General features: G+C 35.3%; 1 protein-coding gene across 3 annotated transcripts in view; it reads right to left on the reverse strand.

Annotated features, from left to right (window-relative positions):
• HMGCLL1 (3-hydroxy-3-methylglutaryl-CoA lyase like 1) overlaps positions 1-16,270 on the reverse strand; it is a 155,307-nt gene that overhangs the window by 93,254 nt on the left and 45,783 nt on the right. For all 3 annotated transcript variants that reach the window (XM_059937541.1, XM_059937542.1, XM_059937540.1), the window contains exons 2-3: positions 14,906-14,986; positions 14,573-14,680 (exon numbers count right to left, since the gene is read on the reverse strand). In XM_059937541.1, coding sequence (XP_059793524.1) covers positions 14,573-14,680; positions 14,906-14,986 — 189 coding nt within the window. The remainder of the gene's footprint in view (positions 1-14,572; positions 14,681-14,905; positions 14,987-16,270) is intronic.

Here is a 16,270-nt window from a genome sequence, read left to right on the forward strand (position 1 = left end):
CATCTTAAAGATATGCAAAAATCACAAAAATTAGAATGTAATTTTTAGAGCTTTTATTTAGAGCTTTTATTTTACTTGCTACTAACTCTATCATGGGGTGATTATATTTGGACACACCACATTACACATATTTAGACATTTTACTAATACTTTGTCATCTGAATACAATAACTTCTCCTAAATATTTATGCTTTCAGTGTGTTCTCCAGACAACAGCAATGGCTAAAATATAGTTTAAGCATTGTTAAGTGCTCATTCGAATTCCCTGAGATTATTGGAATTTCAAAATAATACATATGAGTATATATTTTACAAATAGACTATAAAATTTGTCATTGGTGGATACAAAAGCTAATTTTAAAATATCGTGAGACCTTAAAATGCCCTTCAATGTTTGAATATTGAATATTGACTCATTTCAACATTTTATACACTTATATCTAACATTTCAGCATTAAAACATGAAGCAGAGGTAGTCCATATAATATAACACACAGGCTAGTGGTGGGAAATGTGTGTGTATGTGTGTGTGTGTACATACCAAAAATACAAAATAATACAAATGTCATGTGATCTGAAGTTCTATGAAGCAGGTAAGGAAGTATTTTTCTTTGCAACCTAAAGTAGAATAATGACAAATATTTAAGCTAACCCTTATCTAGGCCAAATGTAAATAACTCAGGGGCCTGTTTTTTAAAGGAGCAAAATATTCATGGAGTTTAATGGAGCAAGACTATTCATAAAGTATGATATTATTAAAAATTAGTCATAAAGCACAAGTATTCATATATTATACATGCAAATATAATTTCTATGATAAATTATACTCTAGTATACTATAAAAAGAAAGGGTTTAATAAGCCCAAACTTAAAACATAATTGTTTATTAAAATTCTCCACATAATTATGGAGTGAGATATTCTATAGAAATTAATTTTTAAATTCATACCCTTCTTTCATTTTCAAGTCCAATGAAATGAAAAGTAAAAGTATCTATTACTCTTTACCTCTCTTCTGAATAACAGTTGATAGAGAAAACAGAATATTCATTGAGTAAATTTTGTTCAGTTCCAACTGAATATATGTTGTGTGAGATGTTCATTTAGAATCTAATCACTGATGAACATTTTTTTTCCTTTTCCCAGAACAAGTATAATTACAAAGATATCACATTGTACAGGTCACTAAGTTCCAGAGGTGCATTTACTATAAATTTTTTATGTGAAAGTCTCACACACGTGTATGACACATAAAACTTTTACCTTTATTATTTTAACTCAGTAAGAGTGAGTCAATAAGGAGAATGCAAACTTCCTGAGAGGAGCTGAGTTGTTTTGCATCACCAAAGAAATTATTCAATACATCATGGTGGCTCTGGTGAGGCAACTGTATTGTGTGATGGAGTAGAATTACTCAGAGTTGAAGTTAGCACTGTTTTTAAATGGCAAACGTGTTTAGAGTAGAATCTAAAATCCATGTAAGTAGAATCTAAAATCCATGTAATCTAAAATCCAGGTAAGATACTCCATCTTTACAGCAATATCTGTAAAGTTGTATAACTTGACCACCTCTTTTACCACTGGATCTTGCAACCTAAATATAAAACTCTGCTTTGTTTCCTCTTCTCTCTGGCTTGGTCCAGTCAATATGACCAAGTCAAGCATCATCAATGGGCGAGCTTTACCCACTTTTCCTTCCTTCCCTCCACTCACCTGCTAAAGGGCTCAAATTATTTCCCTCTCTTGCCATCTAACAAGAGTCCTTCTCCTGATTCTTTCCCATGATGTATGAAGGAGAAGGAGGAAGGTGAGAAGTGGTAGGAAAAAGAGAACAAGATAGCCAGAAAAATTTAAGTAATCTAGAGAGTCATGATGTTGGAGAGGGACAGGATGGGTTTGGGAGCTTTGTTTTGGTGGCAAGATTATTTTACTGCTCTGGAGCAGTGAAGAAGTGTGAGAAGAGAAGAAAAAAGGACAATTACACAAAGTGTTGCTCTAATCTAATCTATAGAGTGAGTCTCCTGTAATGGTCTTCAAGTAATGCACATAAAGATGGGAAGACCATTTAATTCATTTAGGTTGCCATATTATATTTCTTTTTTAAAAATATTTTATTTTATATTGGAGTATAGTTGATTTACAATGTTGTGTTAGTTTCAAGTGTACAGCAAAGTGATTCAATTATACATATACATATATCTATTCTTTTTCAAATCTTTTTCCCATTTAGGTTATTACAGAATATTGAGTATAGTTCCCTGTGCTATACAGTAGATCCTTGTTGATTATCTATTTTATATACAGTAGTGTGTATATGTTAATCCCAAACTCCTAATTTTCCTTATGTGTAAATCCAGGCACAGACTTTGCTACTTGGGAGAATTCACAATGCTGTGCTCTCCAAGAATATTGGTGTAAATATTCTCATATATTTAATATGTATAAAATATATTATATAACATAAAATAGAGTACTCAACTGTACCTCCTACTAAAAGTGTCACTCTAGAGTTAAGCCAAGAGTCCTGTGATATCTGGCACCAGAGGTATGTAAATATTTGAGGAAAAACAAGTTTCAAAATATACAGAGCCAGAAGCTAGTCTACAGAAAATTGTTCCAAACATCACATCTGTAAAACTGTAAGTGAATGAATCAGTTGGCATCAATGTCAAATTAAATGGAAGTCCTTCCTTATCAGAAATATATTCAATATACAGTATGTACAATTATAAATAAAGTGTTCATATTTTTGCTTTTATTTTTTATGAAAATCACATAGAATAGAATATATATATCAAAATTCTTCACTGGGAAGGACAAAAAACTACAGTAATTCTTCTAAAACAATATATCTCTGTATAAGGTTACACATCACAAAGTATTAGATTGCATCTTAGCATGACATTACAAACAATGAATTATTAAACTGAAATACACCCTCCTAACCTCTCAATAATAATAAAAAAAAAAATCTTGATCAATGGTGCAAGAGAAAAGACAGTCTTTCTTAATGAGATATCATTCCTTCTTTTTTCAGCTAGTCAATTTATGTCATCCTCCAATATTCACAATATTCAACTCAAAAACTCCTCTTATAAGACATTCTCAACAACCAGCTTGATTTCCACATCTGTTTACCGCCATAGTTCTCTGTGTGTGTATATCTATCCATCTATCTATCTATCTATCTATCTATCTATCTATTTATAGTTACTCTTATCACATTTTGTATAATTTATACTGATTTATGTAACTTTCTCCCTAACTAAATTATTAGCTCCTTGAAGACTTCACTCAAAAGAGACATTTAATAAAGCTTTTCGAATTGAACTGAAATCTCTCCTCCTTGCCCTTTATTCTAGTTTGCATTCAATTTGAGTTCAATCCACTTTGAATCATGATTCTTTTTCTCCACTAATTCTAAGATTTTATTATTAATAATGGTGGTTACAATGATAAAAGCAAACATTTACTTTATGCCGGTCTACATGGCAGGTCTCTATGCGTTGAGTCCTTTACGTGCATTATCTCTTCAAACATTTTTAACCACCCAATGAGAGGGACAGTTTCTGTAGAAGAAGAAGTAGACAGAGATGGAAAGGATGAGGAGAATCACCCAGTGAGTGGGGGAGGGGGAACGGGACCCAGGTCTGTCTGACTGTAAAGCACACTCTCTAATTCCTCTTTGTTAAGCACATCCTCCATATTGTCTAAATATCTTCTCTCTCCTCATCTTAGTCATTGCTCAAGATTTTTTGCACCACAATATCAAGGGAAGAATTCCTAGAAAGATCCCAGCCTCAGGCTGAACAGTTTTGAGAGTATGTGTTTTCATCAAACCCAGTGTCTCCCAAACTGGATTGATCATCAAAACTATTTAAGGTTCTTCTAAAAAAAAAAAAAAAAACAGATTCCTTGGGATCATCAGTAGAGATTCTATTCTGTTCAGCTGAAGAACGCAGGAATCTGTTTTTCCTAAAACTTCTCAGGAGATGTCAGACATCAACAAATCTGGGAATCGTGGTTTCAGTCACAAAGGCCACCAGTTAGGCTGGAGGGAGGTCAAATCAATGCATCCAAGCCCACCCATACCTGCTTCAAGATGGGACACCTCATTTTATTTTTATTCAGAGATGAATCCAGATTTTGTGGTTCTGAAATTATTGCTATTTGGAAGGGAGCCTTTAAAAAAAAAAAAAAAACTCAAAAATCTCTAACTTTTGTAAATTTTACTGAAACACATGACCAGGTGAGCACATTGCTAGGGCCCCATCCAGGGTCTTGGGAGGAAACTATACAAATATTTTGTGGTAATTTTCCTGTCTGTATTGTATATTGAGGTTCTAAATAAAGTTTCATCCAGGGTGAAAAAAGTTCCATTGATTAAAAAATAATAATAACATTTCGGAGACTCCAAGCCTGTTTGAAATTTCCTACCTCGCTCTTAGTCATATCAACAAGATAATTAAGAATCTATCTGAAATAAAGATTCATGGTGTCTACAGTATTTCTTTTCCTTACCATTTGAGTTCAGTTTGGCATGTCTTATTCTTGGTATATCCATAATATTTCTGGGTATATTTATTTTTATAAAGTCTCTGCTAAATAAACCATCTTAAATTTTGCCAGGAAATAGATTTATCCTCATGGACCTATAACCTCACTAATACACTGTGCTGAATAGTTTTTTTTTAATATATTTGAAGGATATTTTTACCCCACCATCACCCAGGACAGCATTCAGATCTCTTCAAAATGAGCAGACAATATCAGAAGGTGTTTGCATACTATCTCCACTGGCTAGATGATATCTCCCTTATGGTAATACTTTTCCTTATGCAGCAGGAAGGATGGATACAGGACGTGTCATTTCTTCAACACATGCCACAGATTACTATACAAATGTAAATAATGTGGTTTCAGAACCTATAACTCAAAACTCAATTTGAGCAGTAACTCCTCTTAAAGGTAACACATTCGTAAATTCAGCCATGAGAAAAAAAAATGGGACTAAGCACCCTTCCTGACAGCCATAAGTGAAAACGCTCTACCCAGCCATGAATAGCTTATAGCCTGGGTACTCTAACCCTGTCTCATTCACAGACTCTTTCCACAAACCCCATATATCTTAACCTCAGTAGCACAGAGGAAATCTTGGTCTGCTTGAAGAAGTAAGACAGTTTTAATAAATCACAGTCTTACAATAATAAACACAGGAAATCTCTGGAAAATTGAACATCTAGTTTTTTTTTTTTTTCTACCCAGTACCCTGTCTTGGCTGCCACTGCTAAAATGGTCTGACACCATACTCACAAAACTTCTTAAGTCCAGAAGCCTAAAAACTAATTTGGGCTGGTGTATAATTTCCTGTGCTTCCTTATTTAACATTACCTTTGTGTTCTAAGGGCCTCTGTACCGCCCTCTATGGGAAGGAATGCGCAGGCTTCTCAGGAGTGACCCAAGCAAGTAGCATACATGACCCACACTCTTTTACTGTGAAACCTGCAAGCCATTTTCATCATAATCTATTAATGTCTACATATATTCATTTTTAAATTATAAAATAAACCCAATCTACCCAATGGATTTGTGGGTTATACACTGGGAGACCAATGTTCCAGACAGAGAAACCAGAGTCATCTTATTCAATAACGTTTCCCGTTTCCTAAGGCAAACATAACAAATATGCATTAGTGATTCTTTGTTCGGGTCAATGCCTTTGGTGACCACCCTCCTGGTCGTCCCATGTCAAAACAATCATGTTCCCAACATGACTCTGAAGTAGGGGCAAGAAGTCTCAAAGCTCCCAGTATAATTTTCTTTCCATTCAACTGTGTTGCCTCTCATATATCATGCCTTTGTGTTTGTTAATAACACTGTCAACAGTGTTATTTCTCATGCATGGGAGCAGAAGTGACTTTTAAAATACTGTGTCTAATTGTATTCATTCTCGATGACTGTAAATGGACTTTCCCCTCTATACTTACACTTCCTTCTGGAAGCCCCCCTGCCCACAGTGGAGAGCTGCGCTGGTGAGCAGAGGGGAAGCTTGGGAGGTTTGAGGCAGACCATCTCACTGGCAATAAGAGAGCACTGTAGCAAAAAAGTTCTTGTTATGCTGGCAAGCAATGCAGTCACAATAGCCTGTAAGATCTAACTGCAATGATTTGACATCATATGGCTCTGAAGAGCTCTGTCTGGCTAAGCAGTACAGAAGACAAAACTTGAAAAGCCTGGACAGACAACCTCTTAAAGATAAACTGTTTAACATATTTGGATTCCTAGGTTCTATTTTATGACAGCTCATTTACAGATATTCACGTGATTTTATAACCCTATTATATGAGTCAATTTTTTTTTTAGTGATTTCATTCTCATTACCCATTTTAACTTTACAATTGGGTCATTATACAGATATTGCTATCAACCACACATTATTCAATTTTTGAGTCCAAAAAAGAATTCAATGCAGTGTTTAACAGAGACACAATAAAAGCAGTGAATGGGTGAATAAATGAATGGAAAGAATCCAAGGCATAAAGGATGAAAATACTTTGCCAAATCATATCAGAAATAAGTAAGAGTCAGGTCTCAGATTTTCTGTCAGAAAATGTGTATGTTGTTATTTCTAACCAGATACAATGATGTCATTGAAAGCTCAGGAAACCTACAACCTGGAGGACTTGTGAAGAACTAACTATTTTGGGATTACTAAGAAATATGTTTCTTACTATATACTCTAAGCTGAATTCAATACATGATGCATCAGTCTTGACTAAGAACAGTGTTAAAATTTCTTGATAGTCCCACATCACAGCAGTACAAGGTCTGGAGTAAGTAATATTAACGCTCTCAAGTTGTTAGTGTGAATTTGCTTCAATATGTTGATATTTCAAAGAGTACTTAATTTAGTTTATAAAGCAAACAGGAATGTGAGTGCCTAGAACAATTAAAGCAGCTCAGTTATAACCTCTGAACTTTTGCCTTTACAAATTTGTAGTTATCCAAGATATTTATAAAATGAACAGCATTCTTCAAAAGAATGTCCTATACATTGACAATGAACAAATAGCTAAAATTCATAGATGTTACAAAATACTCTATTATTCTAAAAATATAATTCCAATCAGCCTTTAATTTGATAAATTGGGTATTCAGGATAAATGAGTTTGGATAAAAATTTTTAAGTATAAGAATGTAAATGTTTTATATTTACTCTAAGTGAAAAAATTATGCATTTGTATTCCTTTTATTTTATCAAATATGGAAGAAGTGAAATGTTAGCATATATATGTCTCATTAATGTGTCAGTTTGAAATATAAAACTAACCTATTGCTTAATATTATTTTTGGAATGTAATGTTACTTCTAGCATTCAGATTTATCTAATTTCCTATGTTTACTATTCCATATGACTCCTAGAGAACTTTCCAGCAATTTAACCAGGCAATATTAGATCAGTGTGCATGTAGTGTGTGTGTGTATCTGTCTGTCTGTGTGTATATCTAAAAATTAGGAAAAAATACTTTATTTTTATTTAAAAAAATTAACTGGAATCATAATTCTTTATAAACATATCAACAAAACATGTCTTTTTAAACCATAATCAATTTAAAAATAATTAGTATATGTTTCATTTTCAGTGTTCAACGTACAAAGATCGTGAATTCTTAAAAACAAGTGATGCCTGGCATACTTAAAACTTATGATCGAAACAGTCCACATTTAATCTTAACACTTTAAACTTTAAACCTGGTTTTCACTAATGGCTGTGATTCTTCCCGTGAGAGTCATAACCGTGGCACCCAGGAAATACTTTAGTTCCTTGGAGTCTGGTCCACAGGACAAACTCTGCTTCTCTTAAAGTGGATTGCATGTTAAGTGGCTTAGTCAGGAGTTATATTAATGGAATTAGTTTATAGTAAAATAAGATTGACAAACTAATCAGCATAATGCAGAAAATGCCATTAAAAAGTTAGAATCAAGTCTTTCTGTGCCAAACTGTACTCTATTCAGCTTTTATGCAATTGTATTATATTCACAACCTTTCAAACTGTCGCTGCATACTGATAATTCATGGTCTAATTTTAATATAATTTTAATCAGATACAAAAATGGAATTTTCATATGATCAAAATGCCTTTAAAAGTTTCTTTCTTTCATGGGTAAACTTAGAGAAAATTTGATAAACAATACAATTGAATAAAAGGTGAGATAAAGTATTTTATTTGAACATTTTTGGTACATTTCATAAATCTAAGAACCAAAAAAACCAAATTTTTAGTCAAAATGTAATTGATCAGATTAAACAATTAGAAAAGCAGTGCATGCTGAGCATAGTAAATCTTTGAGTAGAATCATAGTTTTTGGCTTCATAAGGAAAAAAGTCTAAAAAAATATTGAATTATACCCTACAATGTGAAAAAAAATAAGAAAATCTAGCCAGTAGAATTGTGACATTATTGTTTTTCATTATAAGCTTTGCTTTTTGCTTTGCACACAGAAGTGAAATTACATCTTAGGTCGAGAATAAGTTACTGTTGAATGCCAAGTAATATGTACAGTGCTAGCAACTCATTTTTTTTCCAATTTTGTTCCAAAGTATAACCTTAAACAAGTTCAAAAAAAAAAAAAATGTAGTGCTCACAATCCTAATAAAAAGAAGAAAACATTTTCATATTTCCATGTTCTTTTCTGAGAGAGACAAAGATGTTTTAAAAATCCATGACTATGCTTTAGGCAATTTGCATGCCCTCTGTGATAACAGTAGCAATGACGTAATTGAAGGATGGAACCACTCTAAAATATTGCATTTCAGGTTAATCACTCAAATAACAACCTGACTCCCATGTGAGGCAACACAATTGTATATAGGGAGTGGATAGGAGTCAGGTAAACATTAACAGCCCTGAGAGTACTAAAATATCTATTATTTTTTTTGGAATTTGGGGGTTTCACAATGCAGAACCCGCTTTTCTACCAGCTGTATTTATTCTTTAATTATCAGTAAGAAAAAGCACATGTAGAACTAGATTAATTACTAGATCATTTTAAAAGACATAAGTGTCACAGATTAGAAAAATGGCTCCAATGATATCTCCCCACCCATGTGTTCCTCTACAACACCCCTCCCCAGTCTAGAGGTGGCATGGATCCCCTCCCTTTGAAACTGGGTGGCTTTGTAACTACATCAACTAATATGGTATGGAAAAGTGATGCTAGAAAATTTATAAGGCTTGGCTATAAAAGGCATACCATGTTTGCTTGTCTCTTGGAACACTTACCTTTGCAACTCTAAATCACCATGTGATATCCAAACTAGCCTATCTGGATGAAAGGACTCCTGTAACCCCACGAAATGGGAACTGCGGTCTTGTAAATTTCACCAGGCTCCTCTCTGGGCCGATGGCAGAGGGCAACTCCTCTGGGATGAGACTCGCAGAAGATGAAATTACCCTGCCAAGGACACTGTGCCTTATAAGCAAAAGAATTCCAGGGCTCTCCCCAAAAGCTCTCCACACCAGTTCTTCCACTTTCTCTCTCCTTCAATCACACTCACACACACACACACACACACTCAACATCTCTGCCAAATTACCCCCTTCCTTGCCTCTTCACACACCCATCCCCCTCAAAAAGAGCAGAACAAGAAAAAGAAGCCAGGGGCGCTCAGGAGCAGAAGCTACAGCCTCCTGCACCTCATCCATGTAAATCTAAATCTTAAACTTCAATCCAGTAAATGTGTTTTCATTACCGATAAAGCATTAATTGCATCACCACTAAAAGGAGGGCAGGGAAAAGTTTACACATTCCTTCCTGCTTACACTGTGCTTGGGCCATATTTTTTAGTGTTAGACTGATCGGTAAATAATTTTTACAGCCTTTTATGTATATTTCTTTCTACTTTACAGAGAAAATCTATTTCTGCCCCTTGCTGATGTGGCCAGACTTGCGACCCACCCATTCCAACAGTTAAAAGTTAATGAAATGGAGAGCAAATATTTACAACTGAGACTTTGTATACGACAGACATAAACATACAGTGTCTTGTAATTTTCATGTATTCTTATTTTTAAATAAATGATATTCACTTTAATCACTCATGTGAATGAACGTGTTTAAAACCAAATGGTTACATTAAAGATAATGGAAAACTCTAGTTCACCTTCAAAAATTATTGTATTTATAATGATTTAAAAGGCTCATTACTGAGAGCCACATTCCAAAGTTGCAGTAAACCCATCGAGTTTTTATAAACACATTTTCTTTCTACTCTTACTGCTGTTCGCTCCACTGAAGTAAGGGGCTATGTGGACTCATTTCAAATGTCCTTAGATTATACGTCACTCTAAGGAAACCCTTTTTCCAGATAAGTTGTAAAGAACATATATTTTTTAATGGCAAGTATTTTATCATCTCTGGCCATTTAGATTATAGGTGTGGGATCCTGTTTTATATGACACCCTGCTACTGTGGAACTTTTCTTTCAGCTGCTTTAGTTAGAAAAGCTGTTGCCAAACAAAACAGTAGGAGGGAAGCTGTAAAAACGTTTTGAAATGCTAAAAAAAGAAATAAGTGAGCAAGCAGCAATCTAAACATAAACTGGAGGACTCTTCCCATGACCCACGTTTAAGGGAAAGAAACAGAAGAAGATGAAGAGAATTAACAGAATACCAATTTCGAGCCACATTCAGGATCTTTAGAAGGATTAGAAATTATTCAGAAAATTACATGTAAGCTGGTGCACTAAAATCGTTCTGTCGCAAATCTCAGACATTATTTTGAGCTAGACAAGCCTGGTGTCATGACATTTTCTCAAAAAATGAGAGGTCATAGAACCTGGAAAAGAATACGTATATGTATAACTGAATCACTTTGCTGTCCACCTGAAAATAATACAACGTTGTAAATCAACAATACTTCAATAAAAACTAAATTATTTTTTTTTTAAATGAGAGGTTATAATATAAAAGTTCAAATTACCATTATGAGTTAGTTGTGTTGATTTAAGGCCTTTTTCATTAGCATCAGAACAATGAAATCGGCAGTTACATAATGAGATGACCTCCAACCACAGCAATAGAAAAGGCTCACTCAGGCAAGCTCAGTGAAATCTATAATCCAAACACCACTATAGAAAATCAAATTGTAAAAAATGGGATGCTCTCAAGACTGCTCTCTGAAAAACCCTTGATGTGCTATGTAATATGTGACCAGTATAACTTTGGAAGTTCAATCTGATATTATCTTTGATCCAGGCACACTGCTCTTTTACAAATATGTGATTTATTTAAAACACTCCTTTTTCTTTCTTTTTTTTTTTTTTTGACTTGGAATGCATGTAACCAGATGAGTATTAAAAGTGAAATATATAACATATTCCTTAGTATTTGAAGGATGAGTACCTTTATTTATTTATTTTTTTCCGAGCCAATATTTAAACTAAACGCATACTTCAATCTTTAAGAAAAAGGGTGTTTATCCTAGAGAAGGTAACTGAGTTGCATGGAAACTGGAATAAGTCAGTCAGTTGTCTGTCGGTCAGGCATACGCTCAGATAACACTGATGAGCCTGGTTGGAGCCAGGTGCCCTGGACTCTGGGCATCCACAGACAGGGACTCATTCATGGGCTTTATTGCCCTAAACCCTCCCAGGCTGCAGGCTTCATTGCTGGGATTCCCAAGGTTCAAGGAGGTTAAGTCACTTACTCCAGCTCCAGACAGAGTGTAGACAGAACACAGAACAGAGGTACCTCTGCCCTGCCACAGCTGTCCCCACGAGCTTGTGGGGAATTCCATCATTTATTCGATAATACTTTGAGCCTAAGCCGAGTTCATTACATCTCAATAGGTTAAGTCAATGAATCATGTTATTTTATAGTCTCATCATATGTATCTACTTCCTGTGAGGCCAGAAGGCATTTTCCTATTACTGCTCACAGAGGGACGCCTTCCCTTTGTTTTGTCCCTTTTTTCTTTTAAGTAGCTGTTCAAGGAGAAGAGTGGCTCTCTGCAAGGGGCTCTAGTATCGTCCTTCTAAACGTCCCGGGGTGTGTCCTAGATGAGACTGAAGAATAATCCATCAAACAATTCCAGTATTGTGGAATAAGAGAATTTCCTGAGCATCACTGTGGTCAAGAGGTGTATTTTGTAGGCAGCTTCACAAAACCATTGGGAAATAAAAGTATCTTGAAAAGGACTAGGAAAATATAAAATCTGAAATATAACTTTTGTTGGTAATCATTAATGTTACCTGTCCTCCTTCCTAAACTTTACTCTGAAATTACACCAGCGTATCCAGTTTCTCTCCAACAATAATCAAATACGTGAAAAGAGCATTAACTAAATCAAATAAAGAGGCAATGTCATGAAGACTTAAAGATGATAAAGGGTCTCACGTGACAGCTAGTAAAATAATAATAGCTCACATTTTACAAAATGACAAGTCAAGGAAATATGTCTAGTCTCATCAAGCTGTTTGTGTCTTCCTAAGGAATATATTTGTGGCCTTCATAACACAAGACCAAATACGTGATCAAAAAGTAAGAGTCACTTGTCCATGCCAGAGAATTGAGCCATGTTATTATGGTTTCAGGCTGATGGATTCATTATTCATTTCACGATATTTATTGAGCACCTACTTACTGCACCAAGCACTGGGGATACAAGTGATGAACAAGAGAGACACGGTCACTACCTCCATAACTTTCAGAGTCTGGGAAGCAGATCATCAGACAACATTTATAAAAAATATATAGGATTATATACAGTGGCAACTGGGATGGAGAAAAGTGACTGTTTTGAGGAGAAATCAAAGTAACCCTGATATTTGAATACTGACTCTGTGAAAAGTGATGTATTGCTGATACTATTAATCCTTTTGTGGTTTCTGTTGTTTCCAACACCTTGTAATTAAAAGGGCTTTAATGTTTTAAGCTTTCTTACACCATCTTGCTATAACTGCAGGGCAGTGTAGAAACTGAGATGTATATAAATGAATATAGATAAAGCACTGTATAGCTACAGAGGCAGGATGTAAGTAGGAATAAGAGGCAGTTTGGTTTGCCAGGAGCTTCTGCAAAAGGAAGTAGGGCCAGGTAAAGAGACCTTGAACCCCAGGCCAGGTTTCCAGACTTTTTCAACAGGGGGAAGGAAGGTTCTAAAGAACTGAGGATGTGAGTTTGAGGAGGCTAGTATTTCTGGGAGATTATCTTAGAAGCAATAGGCAAAATACATAAGGAAGGGAGAAACAGTGCTTAGGAATATCATTTAAGGGACTATCTCAATAATTAGTCCATAGGGTGTGGATTACTAATACATCCATGGGATTGAAAAGAAGAGACTCAGGTATAGGCTCTACTGAGGAGGAAGAATTTTTTTGTAACTGACCAGTAACTGGTCAGTAACTGACCAGATATAAAAGACTTCTGAGAATTCAAATCCAAGATTCCCTAGGGAACAGTTAGCCTATGAGCATAAAGTAGGATCAACAATGATGAGTCTGACTTTGAACCTGCTGAGTTTCAGGTGCTAATGGCACGTCCAGCTGAAACTTATCAGAGAGGGCAGGACTGGAAATATAGATTTGTCATCCTCTCAGAAGCAACTTTTGATTTTGGAAGGGTTGGCAAAGAGGAAAGCACAGGCAGAGAAAATTACTAAAGAATCTCAAGGGAACCTTAAACTTGGTGGTGGGGAAATGATGTCAGGGGTGACCAAAAGAGCAATGGAGGGGGACAAGTGAAGGAGGATTATAGAGGAAACCAAGGGAATCAGATGAAGAAGTAATCAGTGAAGTTGTGCTGGGCAGAGACTGAAAGATCCAAGGAATGAGAACAGGGTCCAAGGAATCCAGGGATCCAGGGAATGAGATTTGGATTGGGAAGGGATTTGGGGGGAGGGGTCACTGCTAATTATTAATCACGTTTCAAACATCAGAGCCAAGTCTCAGAAGTGATGATTGCTGCCATATGCCAGACAACTCTGGATAAGGCTCTATCCTCTTCAAGAGAAGATTCTGGATGACTATCTTTGCCTTGTCTTTGATGAATATGTATATTTTCATCAATATATATAACCCTCTAGCAAATATAAGCATTAAAAAAAGAGAGCATATCTACATTTCTCACTGCTTAAAATAGGATTATAATGGGGAAGGTATCAGGCGACACTCAGCATTACTTCCTTCTAACAGACAAAAAAGATAAATCACTTGGAGATACTCAGATCACTCATAAAGTCAGTAAAATGGTAAATGGAGGACAGGACCCTAAACTGCTATTAAGAGTCTTAGCCTCTACTCACTATATCAGACCATACACTCTTGAAGGTTTAGGATGGAGTTCCAAATAACTTTTTAACAACTAAGTCCAAATAACTTTTTGGACTTAATTTATATATTTCATTAAAGAGGTTATTCTTTAATTGTATCTTAATGCATGGGCTAATAATTACTAATTTGCTATGCTCTTAAAAACTATATCAGGTTAATGTCACAATGTACATCACACTGTTCACTAAATCTTGCCAATGTTAAATTAAGAATCTAGTTAAGGAATTATGGATTTGCATACCTGTGGTATCCATCGGGAAGACACAAAGCTTGTCACTTCTATTACAGGCAAGCCAGTTTGGGAAAGTTGATTGATAAATTCAATTTTTATATCTGTGGGAACTATAATCTAAGAAAACATTAAGAATTATAAGTAATTTGCATAAATTATTTATTGAAGCATAAATAGAAAATTAATTCCTAACTGAAAGCAAATACTATTTAAGATTTATAAATTCAAGTAGCAACTAAGAACAAATGTAATCATCTAACATATGAAATCTGTGTCTTTAGACTCAATAAATATTTAGATTTAGCATTTTTAAAAAGCTGTGTAAAATTAATATCAAGTTACCTTTTCATTCTGCAATCCATCTCTAGGTCCAACTTCTACTATTTTAACATATTCAGGGAGTCCAGATGGCTGGGATGATTCCTAAAATGAAAAATACAAGGCAAGAAAAAGAGATAACAGATCATCAAACTTGTTTATTTGAAAAGTCAAACAATTTCACTTTGCTGGATTAAGTTCTCACCCTGGAAAGTTAAGAAAGGTAAGAAATCGATATAATGATATAATCCAAATACCAAGTTTATGTTATTAGCAACATGAGGTCATTTTTTTTTTACAACCCAGTGATATTCAGTCTAATTATGATTAAAATCCAAAAGATGAATTTCAAAGATAAAACTGCTGAGAAGGTGACTTACTCAGGATCTAAAGAGACAATCTGCTGAGTAATTCTATGCGTGATGATAAACGTACCATTGTTAGAGTTCATTAAAAAATTAGATCTTTGTATTAACAGACTTCTACCAGGCACAGTCATCCAGATGTCATACCCTGAACTTGCCAAGTGTGAATTCAGTTTTCTGGCCTGTGTCAGAGAATAAGATGTGTTGTTTATTTCTTGTCTGTGTCACACAGCACTACCAGCACCTAAACGCAGCTTCCTAAAGGACAAACTCCCCACAGGAGGACCTAATCCTTGATATTCCCCTCTGTTCCTAAACTAAGTATTATGCTCACGTCATGTTTAGAAGGACACTAGTTTGAAACAGGAAAAATTGAAACTGACTTTCTCAACTTCATATTGCACTTAAAATCGGCAGTAGGTTACATCTTTCCAGACTGGACAAACATAACCTCCTGGTATCTCTGAGCCTTAAGTGTGGGTAATCAATCATCAAGGTCTTCTAATGGATAGCTGATGGAACTGACCCAGATCAACAGGACCTGTACTTCAAAGTTATTTTTTTGTCTTGCCTTTCATAAAGGATGATGACTCTGGGCTGACCAATTTACATTGTCTCACTCTGTCCTTGTAACAATCATGGGCATACACTGATGAAGTGGCTATTTTGGATGCACAACCCAGTTTGTTTCCATCACACAGCACAATGCTCCCTGCCCCTTCTAGGGTTCATAGCTGTTACCTGGTTTTATTAGCATTCTGTGCTAACTAACTCAGCAAAGGAACCCAGATGATCCCTGTTACAATGTTTACATACCACCCTCCACAATTTCCATGAAATCAGGCAGTTCAATAAGCAAAAATTAACTGAGAAGGAAAAGAATTCTCATCTCTGCATCTCCTGAGCAGGCTGTGATGCATGCAGTTGGGAGGGTGGAGGTTTGAGCGAGGACACATGGGGTCCCTCAGCTTTAGGCTCAGTTTTGGATGAAAATCATGAAATCATGCCTTATTTGCAGGGTGGC

This window comes from Balaenoptera ricei, chromosome 11 (genome assembly GCF_028023285.1).
Source record: "Balaenoptera ricei isolate mBalRic1 chromosome 11, mBalRic1.hap2, whole genome shotgun sequence".
NCBI classification, from domain to species: Eukaryota; Metazoa; Chordata; class Mammalia; order Artiodactyla; family Balaenopteridae; genus Balaenoptera; species Balaenoptera ricei.